This window comes from Anoplopoma fimbria, chromosome 8, assembly GCF_027596085.1.
Source record: "Anoplopoma fimbria isolate UVic2021 breed Golden Eagle Sablefish chromosome 8, Afim_UVic_2022, whole genome shotgun sequence".
In the NCBI taxonomy this organism is placed as follows: Eukaryota; Metazoa; Chordata; class Actinopteri; order Perciformes; family Anoplopomatidae; genus Anoplopoma; species Anoplopoma fimbria.
Genome location: NC_072456.1, coordinates 22,024,361 through 22,046,280, shown reverse-complemented (window position 1 = coordinate 22,046,280; position 21,920 = coordinate 22,024,361). Strand labels below are relative to the sequence as shown.

The 21,920-nt window shown below is 43.5% G+C and overlaps 1 protein-coding gene across 4 annotated transcripts in view; it reads right to left on the bottom strand.

Moving 5' to 3' along the window:
• The window catches only part of ssbp4 (single stranded DNA binding protein 4), a 91,902-nt gene that overhangs the window by 57,315 nt on the left and 12,667 nt on the right, over positions 1-21,920 (bottom strand). For 2 of the 4 annotated variants that reach the window (XM_054603453.1, XM_054603456.1), the window contains exons 3-4: positions 19,687-19,748; positions 11,449-11,533 (exon numbers count right to left, since the gene is read on the bottom strand). In XM_054603453.1, the coding sequence (XP_054459428.1) occupies positions 11,449-11,533; positions 19,687-19,748 (147 nt within the window). Of the gene's footprint in view, positions 1-11,448; positions 11,534-19,686; positions 19,749-20,260; positions 20,342-21,920 lie in introns of those variants that run through there. The other 2 variants (XM_054603455.1, XM_054603454.1) reach the window with 2 other exon arrangements.

Here is a 21,920-nt window from a genome sequence, read left to right as displayed (position 1 = left end):
AACATAAATTTAAACGGCCAACACAATGAGGCAGCTGATTTGAATTTTTCCTGTTTTTCATGTGCATTTTTTGGATTCCAATACACATAGAAAAGCATTAATGTAGTCCACAGAAGTATACTGACCAGCATCTACACACACCTCTGCAGGCAACTTCACAAAACTTGCAAAAGAGCAGCTACAAAGTCACAAAGGAGGAGGAGCTGAAGTGTGACGATTGCGGGAAGGAAGAGACGTGGAAATGATAAAAGTAGCAGAGAAAGAGACCGAAGAATGAAGGTGTGGTAATAAAAAGGGGGGGAAGGTTCTGAGGGGGTGCGACGGCGGAGAGAGAGAGAGAGAGGGGCGAGCTGAAGGATCCAGGTGTGGCAGCAGCCACAGAGGTAATCAGTGGGCCAATGGGGAGCCATTCCACTCAGAGTGAACGGGCTGCCGAAGTACCTGGAATAAAAATAATCATTACACTGCATTAAAGTCACTGTCTGTAAATATACCCTGGGCAGCCGTAAAGCACGCTCGCCGTGGCCCCCGCCATCAGGACACTTGAACACCTTGACGCATGTGAATAAAAAAATTTAAAAAAACACACGTGCATGCAAAGAAAGCAAAAAATATTTGTGTGGATGTGCAGTGCGAGCGTTGAGAAACTCAGCGACTCCCCTGCTGATTCTGTGCATTTATCCCGTCATTACAAAGACAGGCTTTCAACAGAAACAAACTGTTCTCCAAATAGAACTCGACCAGCTCAAAGCGCATTCATTATCCCCCCTATAACTTATAAGTGTTATTTTAGCTACAGTAAAAACCCAGACAGATCCCCCTCTCACACATTTATTCTGCAGTTATTGCTGCTTTTGGAAGAAAAAAAAATGGGGATTAAGTCTGTAGTTAGGTGAATTTGAATTGCAAATAAGGCTTTGTAATTGTTTTAGTCTTTAATCCGAGCAGGGAGGGCCCCAGTTGAGACAGACGAGCATCTCAGGCATTCATCTGAGGAAGGACTGTTTTTGTTTCACCACTCGGTTCAATGAGACTTAATAAGCAGGGTGTCTGATCACACACACACACACACACACACACACACACACACACACACACACACACACACACACACACACACACACACACACACACACACACACACACACACACACACACACACACACACACACACACACACACTTCTGCACACACACTTTAACCCATGGGCTCATTTATAGAGCAGCCAGTTTATTTTGGTTGGGAATTTGGTCGCCCAGCTGGTACTTGAGACTGGTTGCACTGGCAAGGCTGAGCAGCAGACAGCAGAAACACACACACACACACACACACACACACACACACACACACACACACACACACACACACACACACACACACACACACACACACACACACACAGACAGACAGACAGACACACACACACACACACACACGCTGTGCCAGGCTGTAATGTTTGCCAGCTACAAGTCTGCCCACTGCCACAAAGACGGGCAGAGGCAAAGGAGGAAGGGCAGTACAAAGTGTGTGCATGAGTGTTTGTGTGACGATGAGAAGGATTGTGAGAGTGGACAATAAAAATAAATAAAAAAGAAGTGATACAGACTTTTAGAAAATAGCATTGTTATTGTTTAAAAGGATGAAACTCAAACTCTGGTGTCCAGCAGAGAAGCAGCCCTGGCTTGAGGGACGAAGTGAAGCTGAAGGTTCTAATCAATCAAACAATTGTAGGTTTTTAAAGCAATTTAAATCCACTGCATTTGCATTTTGAAGTTGTTCAAACTCCTGATGTGACAAACTCCTGTATCATGTCAATACCAGCATGCAACAGGTAGAATAATCAAGCAGACGGGAGAGAGAGGGGAGTAAAAGCTGCAACCTTAAGACATGAATGTTTGCTCACTGAGAAACAAGTCATCAAGCGCCTGTTAGTGATGGTGATAATGAAACAAACTGAATGTCGTGCGGTCATTTTTGGGGTTTACCACAACGGTCAAAAGCACCAACTACACAATCAGTGTTTGTGTTAGTGGTTGGCGGCAGCAGCACAAGGCAACACCTCAAGTTCAAACAACCACTGGAAGTTTTACCACAGAGGGAGGAAGGTGGTGAGGGAGGACGCTTGGATATCTGCAAAGACTCCAGCACAAACTGACATGCTGCAAAACGTGTCAACATCACTTTTACACATTTGGGTTGATTTTCGCACTTAAGCTTCTCTGAACATCGTCACCCGACTGTCCTGCAACCAATAAAAAGTCCTCTCGGGCAACAGGCTGATCTAGGAAGTGTGCCATGCTTTGAAACTTCCAGATCCGTCACATGATGCCAGTGGGTCCCCAAAAAAATGTTGCCCATAAAATTACAATAAGAGACTTTTATAAATCAGTGGATCATTTTCAAGTTCCCAGTCGTTCACTGAAATAGCCCTTTATTTAAAACATAAAATCCTAAAAGTTCTAAAAATTCACTAATAGCCAAATCCGGAGGGAAAATAACTAAATAAATAATAAGCCAACTTTGATTCTTGGTTGATATTCAGTGGGTTTTATTTTCCATCTTGTGTTATGCATTCTAGGCATTCTATTCCATCTTATGTTCATATTTTAATCTTATTTTATCAAGTGTGTCTTGTATTTCATTTACAACTGTGGCCTTCAATCCCTGGTTTTTATGTTCAATAAGTGTTGCTTTTATTGTAAAGCACTTTGTGTTGCATTTCTTGTATGAAAGGTGCTATACAAATCAAGTTTATTATCATAAGAACAAATATTAATATCATAGTTGTAATCATTTATGATTAAAATAAGGATATATATATGTGTGTGGATTGCTTAGCACACACACGTGTATGTATATAAACAGCCCTGCATAAATGTGTACAGTTTTTTTTTCTCTTGGGAGAGAAAATCTTGATCTCAAACGTCGTGATTCCTGTTTAATCCATAATCTTGCAGCCTTAAAAGTGTCCTTGCACACTTTCACAGAATGTCCCAGTTCTTTACTTCCTCCACTTGCACAGTTTGCCAAACACTAAATTTCCTTGGCAGTCAGTTAACGCGCGCTCCACGGACCGGCACAACGGTCAGCAATCAAGTTCGACTTAAAAATCAAACTTGTCTAATATTATGTTCGCCACGGCAGCTCCAGTGTGAGCTGATTTAATTTAAGGACCGGGCGTAAGAGAAGGAAATGGCTTCACAACTCCCCGAGTTAACCAACAGGAGTGTGTCCCTAGGACCCGGCCTGACAATCCTCGTAACCATCGGTGGTGTTTTAGACCTAATGAGGAACGGCAGTAATGGAGTGCTGCTACAAACTTTGCTTTATAAAGAGAGAACAGGGAGCTACGCAGCTAGTGAAACAGTTAAACGCTCACAAAAGTTACCTTACGTTGTTAGAACATTATGGCAGGTTGGTCTGCCCTCTACCCGCAGAGTTAAAGTGGCCCTATTATGCTTTTCCACTCCCTCTTCTTTAGTGTTATATACATTACATTACATTACAGTCATTTAGCAGACGCTTTTATCCAAAGCGACTTACAGGAAGTAATATATATATCGGGGGTTTTTTACATGTAAAAGGTCCGTAGAGTGTAAAGCCTGAAGTCCACGCCTAAAAGGAGTTACCCTCCCCTCAGAAGCTCCTGAGCTGCCTGAAACCGCTCCATTGAATTCTCTCCTTCACTTCCATAACTTTATGAGGTCATAATGTTACGGAAGTGACATAAAACTCCTTCCTGCTCGTTTGGCTCTGAAACAACAAAAAAGAGAGACGGAGCTGAAGCTCCAGAGGAAGAGTTTTTTTGAAATGTGAAACGTTGACCAATCACAACAGCGCTACAATGGAGCATTTCAGAGAGAGGGTGAGAAGAGGTGCTGCAGGACAGCCAAGATGAGAAAAACAAGGCGGATTATCAGCATTAACGCATGTAAACATGTTGTAACTGTAACTTGAGATAAAAATATGCAGCCAGAAAATAGCATAATGGGGCCTGTTTAAGACACAAAGTTATAAAAACACAAAGTCAGCAGGTTGCCAACATAAGCAGAAGCTTCGTAATTGCAGTCATTTATGGCATTTTGTTCAAGACAGGGTCTCCTTACACAATAGATAAATGGATACGGTAAGTGGATGTGGTTTGGGAGTCACCAGTGTCGGTGAACTACAAAGATGGTGAGAGAGAGAGAGATAGAGGAAGGGAGTTTGTGTGTAAATGTCTGACAGCACAGCCAGGAGAAAACCCCACAGAGAGAAACACCTCTGGCATGGAAGCTCGCCCTTGAACTTCCAACCCCCTGACAAATTGCTCACTCCAATTCTCCTCAGTAAACTGGTTGCAGTCGAGGCTAAACAAGTGATGAATGTTGTTCTTTTTAAATTATTGAACCATAATATATTTCCTGGAAATGACTTAACTGAAAAAAAGAGACTCTGGCAGCATTCAACTACTAGTTTCTCGGGGAGAGATAAACAAATGCCCTGAGGAGTTTCTACTATTTCCCAGAATGTAGTATTCATTTAAAAGCATGCGTTTAAATTTTATGGATGATGATGTTGCAACTAAGGGCATTCATGGGTAACTGGGTTAGGGAAATTAAATGGGACCGGGTTTGAAAATCTGCATGCGAGGAGGGATAGTGAACGCTGCAGGGTTTGGCTCTTGCAATAACTTTGCTCAGGCGGATTCATGGCATTTACGCTGCTCTGGCTATATGCACCGCATAGCTAGAACCGAAACTCTGATAAACTATGAAAAAGGCAGACTTCAAAAAGACTCCCCAGTGTCTTCAGACACCTCTTTCTTCCTGCACACCGATACACTCCTCTTCTCCGACTCCCTCCTGCTTCCTGCCCCGTGTGTCCTCCTCCTCTCCCCTGTCGCTCGTCTTTCTGTCCCTGATTTGTCATCTCCATCTGTCCGTCTTCATGTCCGTCTCTGTCAAACACAGATCCGGGAGCTCACGCTAGCGGAGTCGAGATCAAATGCTAAAACCGCGGCACATTTTTCGAAGCTTGCCCAGAATGAACCTGTGAGGAAGGGAATCATAAACAATATTTGATCTTCCGCTTCTGTCACTTCCAGACCTCCAGCCGAACACACACACACAGAAACCCATATACACACACACAGCTTGAGGGCAGCACTTTCAGGCTTTGTTGCTTCCCCCTCAGATAGGGAAAGGTATACACAGACAGAGGAGCCAACTGGCCTTTTTTCATTTAGACGGCACACAACGGCAAACAACGGCACACAAAGACAGCGTCATCGCGCTCGACGCCCCGTCTGCCTGCAGCCTGCACTCCACGCGCTGTTTGATATTAAAAGACGACACAAACGGAGGAGGTGAGGAAGGAGAGGGGGGGGGGGAGGAAGATAGAAAGACAGATAGAGACAGACAGAAATGGAGACACAGCATTGTGGCATGCCTTTCGTGTGTGGGCTATATTTAAACGGTAAAACCGGCCAGGAGAATAAAAGGAGACATCGCCGTGCCAACGCTGACTCCATTCCTCTGCTCCCTCTTTTCTCCCTCATCCCTCTCCGTCCGTACCTACTCCGCCTTTATTACGGGTGTTATTATTATTCCTGCATGTCGTCATGTCGCCCCCGCTTCTCTCCTTCCCCGAGCAAGAAAAGCGGGCACTGCTGGCACCTAGCCAGATTACCCAATCAATCTCCTCTGAGAGAGGGGGAGGGATGCGAGAGGGGAGTTGGATGCAGGGAGGGAGGGAGGGAGGCAAAAGGAGAGAGGGGGAGGATAAGAAAGAGAGCGTGGAACAGAGAGGAAAGGAGAGAAAGAGCGACGGGGGGGGGGGGGGGGTGAGGGATGGGTGTTAGTGGTTAAAAAAGACCTGAGAGGAATTGAAGCAGGAAAAATTGAGCAGGATGAGTAAATTCTGTCTTTTTTGAAAAAAAATAAAAATAAAAAAAGGACAAAGACTAGCTATGAAAGGAAAAGGAAAGGCTTCAGCAGACGTGTGGCGTTAAAGTAAGGCCAGCGAGCACCTGGTGCGGCAACACAGGGAGATGGAAAACACACACACACACACACAAAATCACACACACACACACACAACACACACACAAACACACACACAAAATCACACACACAGAGTCCAGACAAAGGCCCGGCCATCAACGGTTGTTTACAGAGTGCAGCTCCTCCCCTCGTGCCACCTGTTACTGTGGACCGGCCTGACAAATGTTTAACCCTCTCAAAGAATCCCCGGGCAACAGCCAACAGAGCACCTCCGTCCACCTCTCTGTCTGCAACACTACACGCTGCTGCTGGGAACAGATCAGACTAAAGGCTTCCACTGCTTTTCATTGTTGTTTACTTTACATTCAATGAGCTTGTTTCATCGATTGGTCGATTAACAGAAAATTAATCAGCATCAATTTTGATTAATTTAGCTTATCTAGTCATTTGTTCAGGAAAAACAAATAACAGATATTTTCTTATGCCAGCGTATTAAATGTGGAGATTTACTCCTTCTGTGGTCTTATATGACAGTAAACTGAATGTCTTCGGTTTTTGGTCCGACAAAACAAAACATCTGTAGACGTCATCACCACTGGGTGTCTGGGAAATCAAGTTTTACTACTTTCTTACATTGTGTGTACAAAGTGATTAACAGATTATGAATATAACCGTAAATTGCAGCACCCAATTAATTTAGTCATCATTTCGTCTACAAATGTCCACACCCAACACATTTTTGCAGAGCCCAATATGACGTGTTTAGATTAGGGCCATATGTACAAAATCTTCTACCCGGTATAGGTCAATTAAATCTCAATAACAATATATATATATCACCAAATACAATGTTTCGTGTTATTCCAAAAATAAATTGTCCATATGAATTAACCACATGGTAAAGCCTATTTTTTGATCGTCTAATTTAATTAAGAATTTAAGTGCAAACTCAACAGTTTAAACAAAAATGATAGTGAAAAAATAAATACATTTTTGCAGCAACACTCTTGACTATTTTTATCAGATTAAGGCAATGGTTTGATTAAACTGAGTTTGACCAGATTTCCTGAGAAATTAGAGTTAGCATGTGCTTACAATTTAGTCGTAATTGTGCATCACGATATGTCGATATCTCGTGTGATTTCATCACAATATGATTCCTTTGAAAGATGAGAAATTATCATATTGAATTACCGCCAAGACCTTGTTTAGATTACTCATTATGTCCAGTCATTTTTTACAAAATCCAGAAATGTTTTAATCACAATGATATAAAACAGAGACAAATTGCGAACGCTTTCATTTGGGAAGCTGGAGCCAGTGAATGTTTGGCCTTTTTGACTGATTTAAACATGGAAATAATTATAATTTTTATAACCATTTCAGATCAAATCCACCAATGTAAATGCAAGTTTTTCCTACCGCAATCTACTTTTGACGCTTAAAATAAGATGTCTAGATGCCCACATTTGACTCTTCTATCTCAACCGTCATGACGGCTCTCGTCATCCAGCGCAGAGCTGAGTGGAGTCAGTGAAGCACTGCGACGTGAATGACGCACTTGTGGCACTAAATCTGTGACACTCCGCAGGCGGTGAACCCGGATTGGCATGAAACGCAGATGTTTGGGGTCGCGACCTCTGGATCGGGCAAAGCAAAATGTCTGCAACAACAAGGCCGAGTGTATCACTTCCTGAAAGACTGTTTGTCTGTGATTGCAAGTGCGTGCATGAGTATCTGTGTGTGCGTGTGCTGCAGCAGAGAAACAGAGACTCATTCTTCTGTCTGCTTTAATTTGAGCAAGAATGTGTGTGTGTGTGTGTGTGTGTGTGTGTGTGTGTGTGTGTGTGTGTGTGTGTGTGTGTGTGTGTGTGTGTGTGTGTGTGTGGACAAGCGTGCCTCCTCGCTCGTCAATATGTATGCTTTCTTCATCACAAAAGCTCTCGTCCTTTAATCATTAATATTGAGTTACTAAAGACGTGCCATGTTCTGATAATCAAACACGTTTCCTCAACAAAGTGTTCTTTTGAGGAACATCCAAATTCCAGCAGAAAAAAAAAGAAACCGTAAGACGCTCGGATCTCTTTTAGGAAATAAACATGATGAAACGGCAACGTGAAGAGGAAGGACAGAAACACAACTCCAACAATTAAGACGACAAGAGAGACCACTTAAGTTACTTTACAGAGGTACAAGAGTGTTCCAGCTCTTTATGATACCGTATCATCTCGCTTACTTTGAGTGTGTGAATTTGTGGGTATGTGATACGCACACACACAAGCGTGCCTGCATGTGTGAGTGTTTTACACGCCAGTTTCGAGTGGCTATGATAGCAGAATGGCCATCCAGGGGTGAAGCCAAGCAGCGATCCAGCCAGTCAGAGGCCTCCAGTTCTGGGAGTGTGGCCAGGACTCCAATCCCACCACATTCCCCTGGATTAGCTGTCAACCAGTCCCCAGATCTGAGGATTAGCACATTATATTCCATTATCTTTCCCAAACTGGAGAGTCCACAAAGTCTACATCGGCGTTCGCAATGGGGGCCAGTAGGACAGGGCTGAGTAAGAGGTGCCTTCAAACCGGGCCAAATGGAGCCAAACTGAGCTGAGCCAAACCAAATCTGTAACTAACACTCAACGTTGCCTAGTAACCGCATTGAGTTCCAGGAAACAAATAAAGCAAAACTGCATTTCTAAATATCAGTTTTATAGCACAGCGGCGCAGAGGTTGTCTCATTTATATATCCGCAACAAACTGGCGTCGCTAGCGGAGACCATAAATTATGAGAAAATAAAACATTAATAAAATCAAAACCAATCCCGCTTTATCTCGCACACATTCCTCTTTTCACCAGAACGACACACAGAGCGGAACGCGCGTGCGACTCCTGGGAGCCGTGTTGTTTTTCACTCTGTGATCCGGGGGGACCAGCGGGAATGAGGGAGCCGTTATCAGCAAGGGGCCACGATAGAGACTTGATCAGGCCGTCGGTCTGCGGGGACCGAGGAGCCGGAGTTAATCAGAGACAGACAGACCCCTCATCACCCTGGGGATTCACATGCTTCGACCCTGACACTCTCTTTCACTCTCTCTCTCTGTCACACAAACACAGAAAAAAACACACACACACACACACACACACACACACACACACACACACACACACACACACACACACACACACACACACACACACACACACACACACACACACACACAGACATGGTAGCAGTCACAAAAGCTCACACACAAACACTGCATTTCACTGTAGTCAGAGCTTCTGCCACACCCTTTGAGCATGCACACACCCTTTACTGTTGACTGTCACTTTGGGGTGAATGTTAAGAAGCTCCAGCATTTACAATCAAAAGGAGGAAAAAGTGAAATATTCCTTTATTATTAAATAGCATCAGTAGCCCAGTCAGACATTACTAACTCATGCTGTGCAGCCAAACAGTGCTTAGAGATGCATCACTTTATTCTAAGTATTCCAAAGAAAGTAAAAACATGAATCAGGATTAAGGTGTATAAAAAAGACCTCTAGAATATTTGTAGAATATTATAAGTGTTTCATAAGAAGTTCAAGTTAACTTTAATGAATCATGTTTTTAGTGTCACCAACAGATTTTCCCTCTCAGACAGACAGACAGCTCACACACTCCGACCTCCTGAACTAAAGCTAGAGGTCAAAGGTCAAACAGAACTGTCTGCTTCCTTGAACAACAACAAACTTATTTGTTTGTCTGTTAAAAACAAGCTCACAAGACCTCAAAGCGTCCTCATTTACAACAATATATCACTTCCAACACCGCAGCTAAAGTCTTTGTTTCGTTCTGTCATCAGATATACAGCAGCATTAGCGACCCTGACTGATTTACGCAGCCCGGAGACTGAAACATTTTTCAAAATGTGTCTTTTTTACGGCAGCAGATTTTGAAGCTTGATGTTCAGCCATATATTGACCAGGCCTGTCAAAGCGGAGCCGTTAAAGAGCTGACATGCAGGTATCCAGCTGGCCTACCTCTGGAGAAAGGTGTAGGAAATTATATTGCATTTAGATTAATTAGACACAGTTGTCAGATTTAATTAACTACTAGGTTTAATTAACCATGTAATTAATCTTATGGTGGTCCGACACGTGCACACACACACACACACACACACACACACACACACACACACACACACACACACACAACACACACACACACACACACACACACTAACAGAGAAAGAACCGGAGTACACGCACATGGACTCGTGCCCCGCACACACATGCGTAGTACATGCACAACAAATGTAATCTGTTCGGCTGACAAGTGCTCACACTTTTGCTGTCAAACCTCATAAGAGAGTTTCACTGAATGGGTGAATGACTGGCTGTGGGCTGAAACGGCCTGAATGAAATAGTGAGAATAGCACCTCTGATCCATGTCACTGCTGCCCAGGTGGAACAATACTCTAGTGGTCGAAGCCCTCTGTCCAGTCAACATCCTAACGCCTGTGTAATCCTTATTCAAATACGTGTTAGGCAACGTGGACATTCACGGTAAAGTGAAGAAATCTATTTTTAAACCCAGACTGACAGACAGTGAGTCACAAAATCAAATCAAAACGATAATTTGCAATAATACGAGCTGAGCCAACAATGACTTGTAGTCGACCTGCTCACACCCAGCTTGTGTGTGTGTGTGTGTTCAATAGGTTACTGATCGACTGCATCAACTCTTCAGAAGATGAGAGGGTCAAGAGGACCACGGACCCTGACCTCTCATCGCCCGTCCCGGGCCCCTGAAGCCACAACTAGAGCCGTCTGTCCAGCTCTAAATGTGTCCTATGTGTGTATGTATTGTTTGGTTTGTGAAGGTGTGTGTTAATGTGCTTGTGTGATCAGCCAGCTGCTTTTATTTGCTGTGACCTTTGCCGAAGCCTTGAGTGGACCAATAAATAGCCAGGCAGCGCCGTGACCTTTCACCCCAGGCCGACAGTTTGGCTAAGACCTGAGGGGTCAGGGGTCGGCGTTTTGAGGAAGTGCTGCCAGCAGCTGAGCTACAGGGTCACAGACAAAAAAAAAAGGTAGCTAACCAAGTGAAATGTTGCAGAATTGACATGAAGGCTCTCGTTTAGACTTTAAAAAATTCAAAGATGGAAGTCTAAGGGCTTTCCCATAAAATATAGAAGTGGTGTTCATGGGTGCTGCATTTTTTAAAAGCACGCTCCTTCAGACGTCTAGCTCAGAGACTGTCCCATGCAGAAGAGAGGCTGCAGCAGGCAGACCAGACATGTCAAAACAAGAACCAGCAGCATTATCACAGACGGAGAAGAGTCCCATTTCTCTGATGCACACCCTGCTCGTGCTCGTATGTGCTCGCACTAGCATGTGCGTCCAAGTGGTTGGGTGTGGGTAAAACTGCATTTTATGCCACAGCTCGTACACAACAGGCGGGTTGGTTAGGTTCACTCACATAGTCATGGAAAGCCTTGGCCTCGCTGGAATGTTCACATGTCTCCCTCCGGTCCGGGGCAGCGCAGTACAGATCCCAGAATACACTGTGCACACAGGACAAGAGAGCGGGTTAGACACTGTGGATCCAGAGACATGTTATGTATGTTTCTGATGTGGAGATGGTTGAAATGAAGACAAGTTAGTGTACAATGTGCTGTGGGAAAGTGGTTGAAGTGCACTGATGGAGGTACAACAAAATCTGCATGAATAGGACGTAGGTATAATAATACAATTCTGCTTTTTTATACCCTTTTTTTGAGTGTTGCAAACACATTTTTCAGTTTCTTTAACAAAGCAAAACAATCATCTCTGAAACAGCATTCACAAGAGAGTCTTTTTGCGTGCTGACGAAGGTAAAGTGACTCACCGAACACCGGGAGACTCGTGTCAGTATAATTTGTTAGTTTTATTTATTAAACCACAAGTCTAACTGTGACAGCAGCGTTAAATAGCACCTTATCATAAGCAGCCAAACAAGAACTTTGCAGAAATAAAATAGATTGGTAGACGGTCTGTTGAGAGTAGAGCATGAGTTGGATGTACTGATTCAATAAATGTCTTGAAAGTAAGAGGGATGTCTGAGAATCTGCTTCATTACCAAGTAAAATCCTATTCAATTGGCAAAGTCATGATATAATTCAAGATATATCTGATCAAAGAGCATGTAAACAGGAACTGTAAGTTATTTCATGTTTACTGTACATTATAGGATCATATATACACACCAATATAATGATAATATGCTAGCATAATAATGCAAGTAAACTCTTGCAAAGAGAACTAACTCTTATTCTTATGAATATTCAGAAATTGGAGTGTGAACCTTTTCTCCAATATCCTAGATAAATAAATAAACAAATACAAAAAAAACACAATCAAAACAATAAATAAAATGGACTTTTTAGCTCTGTTAACAAAAGTGTACAATGTCTGCACAATGCCCAATTCTTGGGATTGGTAGGGAAAACACTGATGTTTATTCTGGCATTCTGTGTAAACAAACACACAAATAAATGCAAGGGGCAATTTCCAGGTCAGCAAAAAAGATCAAATAGATCATGTCCATATATCATCCAATAGGTCGATAAAGAAAAATTGATCAAGGTCATGTCCATATATCGTACAGTGGGTCGATAACGTAACATTTTTGAGGTCATGACCTTTTATTGTATGATAGGTCACTGACGTAAACCCACACGGCCTCAACTCACAATCATTTTCATTATTGATGAACCTTATTTTCTTGATAAATTGTTTGGTGTTATGGGTCCCATCACAATTTTCCAAATTGAAATAAAATATTTAAATTCCGTCGTTAACCCAACTATATTTATTTAACTATCATAGAGAATGATGAAAACCAGAAAACATTCACATATACCACTACAACCACTAATTTTTTGAATTTTTTCTCAAAATTGTATTCAAATAAATTGCTATCAACTGCCTTTTCAATAAAAGACAAGGCATTTTTAGCTCTACTCTACAGTTTTCTATTCTGAAAGCTATAGACCCAGTGATTGGATACCAATCCCTATTAAAAAGCTCTATAAAAACCGGAACCCTCCACAGTCTGATTCACGTTGGCCTCCACTCAGTCCACTAGTCCTCCAGAGAGCTTTTATCCAGGAAGTACGGGTCACCAAATGTTCCTCTCAATCTGCCCTGGCGACCTGCGAGTTATTGACCAATGAGCAGTGATTATGTTACTTACTGCCCAATCAGCCGTTCTCATATTAGTTAATTAGACCAATCCCACTCCTTCAGGGCAGCAGGGGCCACCAGGTCCCTCTACAAATGGGCCCTTAATTACTGCACTGAAATTAAGTACCTGCTAAGCCGGTCCACATTAAGGACTACTAATTCTTCAAGATATTGATTTCATGGACAGCGTATACAAGAAGAACTGCCGAACTCATTCTTGCTGCCATTTAAAAGGTGCAAAGAAACTGTTACATGCTGATGTCAGGGAGGGATGTGACACTTGATTTGACGGACTGCGAAATGGAGCAGAAGATATTAGCTGATTGCCCGTAAGCATCAGAGAATCTCTCGCTAGCATCCTGTCACAAGTTGGTCATTTTCCACTGAACAAGATCTTTGATTATCATGGTTTAGAGCTATCATCTAATAAATATGGTTATTATAAAACCAAACTGATCACTGATCTGCACTTTCACTCATGTTCTTTTGAGTTATTAGAGTGAGTTATTTGAGGCCACTAAGAAAACAAGAGTGAAACAATAGGGTGTCCTGAATATAAAAAAAGATATTTCAACCCGTCGGCACACGATACCAACCTATCAAAGCGTGTGAATTACAATAGAAATGTGTCGGTAAAGTATTTTAAAGATTAAAAGACAGAGTCGGTGCCCCGAGGCGTTCAGCGAGCACTGGGGTCCCCTCTAGAAAAGGAGGGCACTGAAGGAACAGAGAGGGACTGTGCAAAAAAAACGGCGGTGAACACATATGGTGCACGCGTCCCGCTGCCCTTCTGTCACTTGACAATAAAGCCAGTGTACATTATCATATCTATCGGCTGGTGTTAAAGAGATTGCTGCTCCGTCAGCCACGAGCCGCGGTGAGAAAAAAGGCTCGGCCATCGCAAATCCAATCAGCTCCCAGGGAAATGAAACTGAACGCAGGTTACAGTTTGTTGCTCCGAAAAGACACAACCAGGTGGAGGTACAGGTGCGTGGGGGGGGGGGGGGGAAAGGTGATCTAACATCTCACGGTCGGTGAAGTCTGAAATATATTGCGGTTTGAGCAGCTGACCTGCTTCTGTCTGAACCACGCAAGGGGAAATCTCATTCTCTCGGGTTCTCTGCATAATCGGGAACAGGATCGCTGGTGGACGAGACTAAACGCAGAAACCAAGACTTTCATTAGTCTGATATCATTTTTTTTTTTAGGTGGCTGAGGCAGGATTTGGTCCTCTGTAGAGTTACAACGGAGCCATTAGGTGTGAAAAGGTGTTGGATTAGCAAGCAGAATTACTCTAATGTTGTACTAATAAAAGGCTGATTATCAGGATGCAAAAAAAACTACTGCACCATCTCATGTATCACTGGGACTGAATCCAGGCAAAGTCTGGATGGGACATTACTAGCTCTGATTTGACAATCCCACCCACATTTCCTGGAAAAAGCCCACGTCATAGTTGTTGTCTCTTCCTTTTAAGAGATACTAATCTTCAGAAAATGATCTGGGAAGTCAAAATTTGCAGTTAATTAGCAACAGCAATCTGCAAGAAATCTTGTTCTCTGCACACCCTTGTAATAGTAAATGTTCTATCCAATTATCTAATCATTTCAATCTAATCATCTCATCATGGGAAGCTCTTTATGGTATTATGGGTAGCAACTGACGGTATTTGAGCCACGCAACTCCGTATAGGAGCAAACTTAAAGCGCTCTTACTTTGAAGTCACAGGAGGAGATTTTAAAATTGCAGCTTGGGGGTCATGCAAACTCTTTTTTTCATTAATTCAAACGAGAAACAAGGTTAAAAACAATATATGAGCTGGCACACACACACACACACACACACACACACACACACACACACACACACACACACACACACACACACACACACACACACACACACACACACACACACACACACACACACACACACACACACACACACACACACACACACACACTTTGTATCCAGAACAGAGGAGGAAGGGATTAGCGACCAGCCGTCCAGAAGAAGACAATTACTAAAATGAAATGCCATCATGATAATTGTTTGCAATTAACTGTGGTCTGACAAAGCCAGTGGTTACAATGTGTTTTTCCATTATAATAAAGGAGAGTAAACAAAGACACAGAAAGACAGACACACACGCTGCTGGCTTCAGGTCTCCATAATAATCCTGTGTGCGTCTTCAACCAGTGAGTAAGGAGAGACTGGAATAAACATAGATATTAAGACGGAGATGCAAACAGCTGGAGATAATGAGGCAGACAGAGCATGAGTGAGAAAAAAAAAAACAAAGTCCAAAGAAAGGAGAGTCGACCATGCTGCTTCTTATCAGAACAGGCTCCTCCTAATGGGGCAAAATGCTGCAATCAAAGAGCGGAGGCGGAGAAACACAACCCTTCCAGTTGTCTTTATTACCTTGACTCAAGCATCAGCCGCTCTCCTGGCAGCAGCAATGCATCCAGTCAGCAGGAGAAAACAACAACACCACTGTGCCATGTAAATCAGGAGTACTCCCAGTACTCCCTTCTGACTAATAAATAGAAACATAGTGACGGCTTAAGAGGAGCCGACAATGAAATGAAGTTGTACGTGTGTTGTTGGATGTTCACACATTACAGGTGGAGGATATTCCTGCTTTGAGGTGCAAGATGGAGACTTCAGAGATCTTCTGGATGGCTAAAAAGACAAATTAAAGTGGTATTGCAAAATTCAATCCACACATTGTCCCAAAACAGGTAGAGCTGGAAGCTTGGTGACGTAGCAAATACTGGCGCTCTCTGTCTGTAACTGATAATCCTGTTACATCTACACGTCTCACGACTGATTGCAGAACATGCAGCATCTCTTTTGTGGAGCAGAGGTCCAACTCATTACTAAAGCAATGTCAAGGTTTACTTTGTCTCCGAAAGCAAATCCACTGATTGCAACAACCGCATTAAAATGAAATTCTGCTGTTATCAAAAGGTGAAGTGACCAAACCTTAATTCTTCAGAAGTGAATATTTAGTTTTTCAAGTTGTTCTGCAACTGCTGAAAGAGTTCGGATAAGATTGATAGAGGTTGGTTTTTTTCAGGATATCCAAGGAAGTCATCAGTAGGCGATCTGCGATTTCAGAATATATCTGATTTTCTGTTCCACTAGAAATGGATTTGAACGTATTGCAACGTCCGAGGAATGGGGAAGAACAAGAAAAAAACCTCCCGTTGCTCTGACTTAAGACTGTGGATGCATTATTCCAATATGTTTACCGCCTTTGCTGGCCTTGTGGGCATACCTGCCTTAATTAGCCTTTTGTTTTGTTGCATAATCATAATGGTTTGTTAACAAGTGAAACCAGATACAAACAAACAGTGTTCTGCTCCTTTTGAATTAGCTGAATTGACTGTTATTAGTGTTCTTATTGGATTTTATTTAGATCTAACTGCCAGCAAAGGTTCATCTCTTACGTTGAACTGCGACTAGGAGGCTTCAGAACCGTGTTTCAAACTCAGCTGCTCCGATTTATGATGTAAAAGACACGTTGTGAGGAGAGACGGATGAAGGAGAAGCAAGTGGAGGAGAAAGAGGTGGAGAAGACTCTGTGAAACCTGTGTTTAATAAGAGCAGTCCAGACATTTAGGAGCAGAGGACGGCTGTACTCTCACTGTTTTCTCTGCCTCTCACAAACAAGAATTTCAGCTGGAGGCAATCACACAGAGGATCCCTCGATGTACTGTTGTTGTGCTAAGGTTTTCATGAGTGTGTATGTATTGTGTGTTGGGGTGAGGGGTGTGTGTGTGTGTGTGTGTGTGTGTGTGTGTGTGTGTGTGTGTGTGTGTGTGTGTGTGTGTGTGTGTGCGTGTGTGTGGGGAGGGGTTTACTGAGGATTCAGTGGCCATCCAGTGAAAACTGGTTAAAGCAATCGATTTGGGGGATAAGGAGGAGACAACTAGCGGCGGCCAATAGAGAGGGAGCTAATGACACAATCAACACCTGCAGCCCTCGCTGAGCCTTTTCTTTATCCTTCCACCCATAACAACAGATGTGGATGAGTGACCCCCACCGCCAATCTCCCTCTTCCTCCCCCAACATCCCCCCTTACAGCTCCGGTCTCACTCCCCCGCCAACGCCATCCTTACAGGAAACAGCCACAGAAGCAGAGAGACAGGAGAAACCCCCCCCCCCAAAAAAAAAAAAAAAAAAAAAAACAGCGAGGTGCTGAGGAAGGGACGGTGGGGGCGGGGCCAAGGGGGTGGCGGCAGGGTCGGGGTCTTAGATTTGGCTGTTTAACACAAAAGAGGCTGGAATGCAAAGAGTTAATCCGTTCGGGGGTCTCTCTTCCGCAAACAAAGGGACAGGCCTCCAGACAAAGGTTGAGGGGGGGGGGGGGGAAGGGTGAGGGATGAGGGGAGGTTGGTGGCTTTCCTACCATCTGGAGCTTTTGTTTTGGGGGGGGGAGAGGCTGGAAGGGGGGTTCGCTGGGTGGCATAGGGGTGGACGGGGGACTCCGCCTCCCCCCCCCCGGCAGCCGACCCCCGGACCCCAACCCCCCCCCCCAGTGTGAGTCTCCACGTCCACGTGCTGTGTGGCCCAGACAGACGCCCCTCAGCGAGGTCACACTACACCGGAGTCCTGCCCCGCTCAGCGTGGCTAATCATCAGCCGGCACTCCAACTGCTCAACGCACACACACACGAGGTCATCTCCCACACAAGGCTGAAATATTTCAATACAGTCGGAACCCAAACACTACGAGCTCCTCGGCTTCCCTCTCTCTCTCTCTCTCACACTCACACACACACACACACACACACACACACACACACACACACACACACTGGGCCAGTCTCCCTGAGCCCTCTTATTGGTTCAGGCGGAGGCGAGAGCAGAACCTAGGCTGCGCTGTATGTTTGTGTATGTCATTCTGTCAGCATTACTGGTAGCCGTCCAATTGAGAGCTGTCAGGTTGAGAGAAGCCAGGCTCTTTAAGGACCATTATGAACCGTGTCAACAGGCTGCACAATTACAACACACACACTGGGGCCAGAGAGGATGAATGAAACGAAGCCGCATGTCCGGGGTTTATTACACAGGGCCGGCCGGGGGGGCTTTGGGGATGAGCAGGATAGCATGAATGACAACAACAAAGCGGGGCCCTGTCAAACCTCTTATCCTGGCTCTGTTTGCCTCTCGCGCTGCCTTGCTTGAGGATTCAGCCTCTCAACCCTCCATGCCTGTTTGCCTGCTTGATTCTTTGCATCCTTTCCAGCCGCCAAGCTTCCTCCTTCCTCACTGCCTGTCTGCTCGCCTCTTCTTTTAAGTCTGATTTGTTAGCTCTTGGCCTGACGACTGGAAAGAGGGGGAATCCTACATTTGGGTGTTCCCATTCCTTCTAATTCAGACATGAACAGTGTACGTGTCAGGCCCAAAGCCCACTGACCCTTTTTCTTCATCAGCCAGATAGAAAAACACTGTTCTCTTTTCCTCCTTCCTTACAGATTTGTTGAAAGATGCAGAAAGAGAAAGTGGAACAACCCACGTCAGAGCCTTGTTGTGTTAAATGGAGCATAAGGTTAAAAAGTCTCAAAAAACGTGACGATGGAGTAAAGGTTTTCAAACTGTGAGGAGGCGTGACGGGACAGACGTGAAGCAAATATACCGTGTGCGGTGAATAAGAGAGCGCCGGTGTTCCAAAAACAACGGAAAGTTAATTGCGTCAAAGATGGCACTCCCAACGAGTCATAACTCAAGGAAATCAGACCACACAGACATGATACATATGTTTGTTGTTTCAGTGTGAATTATGCTCTCTGAGGATGTCATTACCTCTGATGTGCATGTCTAACAAACGTCCACTTACAAATCGCAGGAAAAAAACAAAAACACTCCTTGTCAGAACTTGCCTGAGAATAATCATGTTTGTAAGTTCTCTTCAGCATCAAAGTTATCGCGTGATGGTTATCTGTACATCCATGGGTACATTGCAAACAAGATTTACGAATAGCTAATTCTGATTCATTTTAATGGTGCCAACTCCCTAAAAGTATACAAATATAGGCTAATGGGGGCCAAATTGTAGAACATTGCTGGCATTGAAACCATATCAACATAATACTATATATTGCATTGATTTTGTCTGATGGGGGGTCCCCAGTGTAAGAACTACTGCGATAGAGGATCCGTCTTTGATTTTCACTTTGATTTGACGATGCACACTTCAATGTGAGGTTTTAAAAAAAACAAAAAAACAGTTCCGCTTAAATAACAGAACAAGCCAAGTTACTTCACTTGTCAATCAGAGAGACGGCAGAATAACAGCACTTAAACATGTGTGAGATGATGTACTTAGCATTCCCTGCAATTACTGTCCCTCTCCACCCCTGCACATTCTTTCAGACTATCAAGAGTACTTTTACAGTATGAACGTAAGCTGTAGAAATAACGTGTGTGTATGTGTGTGTGTGTGCCAAGAGAGAGAAAGAGCAAGAGGTTCAACATGTACATACCACCACCATGAGTGTAAAAATCCTGGAGGTTCCCCAAGTGTGATGTTCTTCTCCCATCGGATCTGAGAGGAATAGAGGATGGAGGGGAGAAGACAAGAGGAGGGGGAAATGAAGAATTAGACATCGCAACATGTTTTACACATATCGTAATCATTTCGCTCAACTGTCCTCCCAACTTTTAGACGAACAGAGCGACAGTCGGACAGAAAAATAGGCCAATAGGGCAGCGCAGCGAAGTGCAGCGCAGCGAAGTGCAGCGCAGCGCAGTGCTGAGTTTCTGGATAAGAAACTGTGACTGTCTTGAAGCGGCGGCGGCGGCGGCGGCTCTCTCTACTGCCCTCACAAACCAGCAGAGCTCCTGCCTCTATCTGGACACTGAGATAAGATCCTGGTGAGAGATAGCAGACCCTGCTGCCTGCTTCACACACACACACACACACACACACACACACACACACACACACACACACACACACACACACACACACACACACACACACACACACACACACACACACACACACTCCTACTGACCTGACTCCACATGCACACACATTCACATAGTCATACATACTCGATTCACCAGAGTGAGTGAGGACAGCATGACAGCAGCAAGATTTGTCTTTGTTTTCTATATATTAGATCCAAGCTTCAGATTTCTATTAAAGTGTCTATTCTATAGATTTCCCCAGTGCAGTTTATAGTGATGTGATGTGCCGTAGGTGGGCTGGGCTTGTTGATTTACTGCTGCTAAAGAGCTGAGTGCTGCACTGTGCAGGAGAGCAGAGAGTGGCAAAGTCCTCTCGGGGACAGAAGTGTATTGTGTGTATACTATAAATATGAATGTGTGTGAGTGTGTGTGTGTGTGTGTGTGTGTGTGTGTGTGTGTGTGTGTGTGTGTGTGTGTCTGTGTGTGTGATCCTCACTGAAGAGGAACAGAGGCTAATTGAAGCAGGAGAGTCCAGGTGATACCGCTCTCATTAGATGAGCAGGTGTGTGTGTGTGTGTGTGTGTGTGTGTGTGTGTGTGTGTGTGTGTGTGTGTGTGTGTGTGTGTGTGTGTGTGTGTGTGTGTGTGTGTGGGCCTTAAGGTTTACCTGTGAGGATAGAAGTCCCTTATCTATTGAAACATTTCTGTGTTTTTCTTTGTGTGTGTGTGGGGGGGGACCTGCAAGGTTCATAGTTGCTGAGGTTGAGAGATCTCTATGCATTGCAAAGAAAATATCATTACTCTTTAAACAACACATGCCCTGAATTTTGCAAATAAATAAACTGAACAAGCACATGGAGCAACACATCCACTAATTTGAGGACACATATGCATCATAAAGAAACACTGAAACTATAGAATTGAAACAGAAACACGCTGCAAATCGTACAAAACAAGTTACAATCCAACAGAAAGTTACGGGACGCACTTAGCATTACTTCCTGAACTGTGTTTAAAAAGACAATGAAAACAATGTTAATTTAATAAATCGATTAGTCTATCGACATACTTCTATTTTCATAGTTTTTTATAATTTTTCAAGTAAGAATTCTATTAAAAAAAATAAAAAAATGTCCCCTTCTAAAGTGTAAGGGTTTGATGCTTTTCTCCAACATTTAGTTTTAGTAAACTGCATCACTTTTGGTTTTAGACTAATACAAATTTAATAAAACAAGCTATTTCAACGCATTGCCTCAGGGTTATGGGAAGTAACGTATATTTTTGCTATCGTGCTATTTTAGAGACTAAATGAATCACCTATTTATCAAGATTTTATGGCAGATTAATTGATAATCAGTTAGCAATGCTCTTCTTACTTGATTTTTCCAAACCAAAGCTTTCAACTGCATCTCTGAAGTCTTGAATAAGCTTTCACCCTTTCTATTGAGTTGTTTTTGATTTGCAGCATCTCCATATTTGTGGTGAATTTATGCTAGTAATGTATGTGTTTCTCTCCAAATTGGCTGTTTTATTTATTTGCTGCAATTTATTTTCTTAACGGGCCGCATGTGTTGTCAAGAAAGTAAAGATTTTCTCTTCATTTGCATGTGTTTTTTTTAGTTGCAGTGCATTGAGCGATCTCAGCCTCTGTAGTGAGGAGAACCAAGCAAGAAAAGAAACTGGGAAACAAGGAGGCAGTAAACAGCGAGGACGTTGAACAGAAGATTAATAGAGAGGAACAAAAGGAAAAAGGCAGATGATAAACAAAAAGAAAAGACTACAAGAAAAAAGTAGGGCGAAGATCT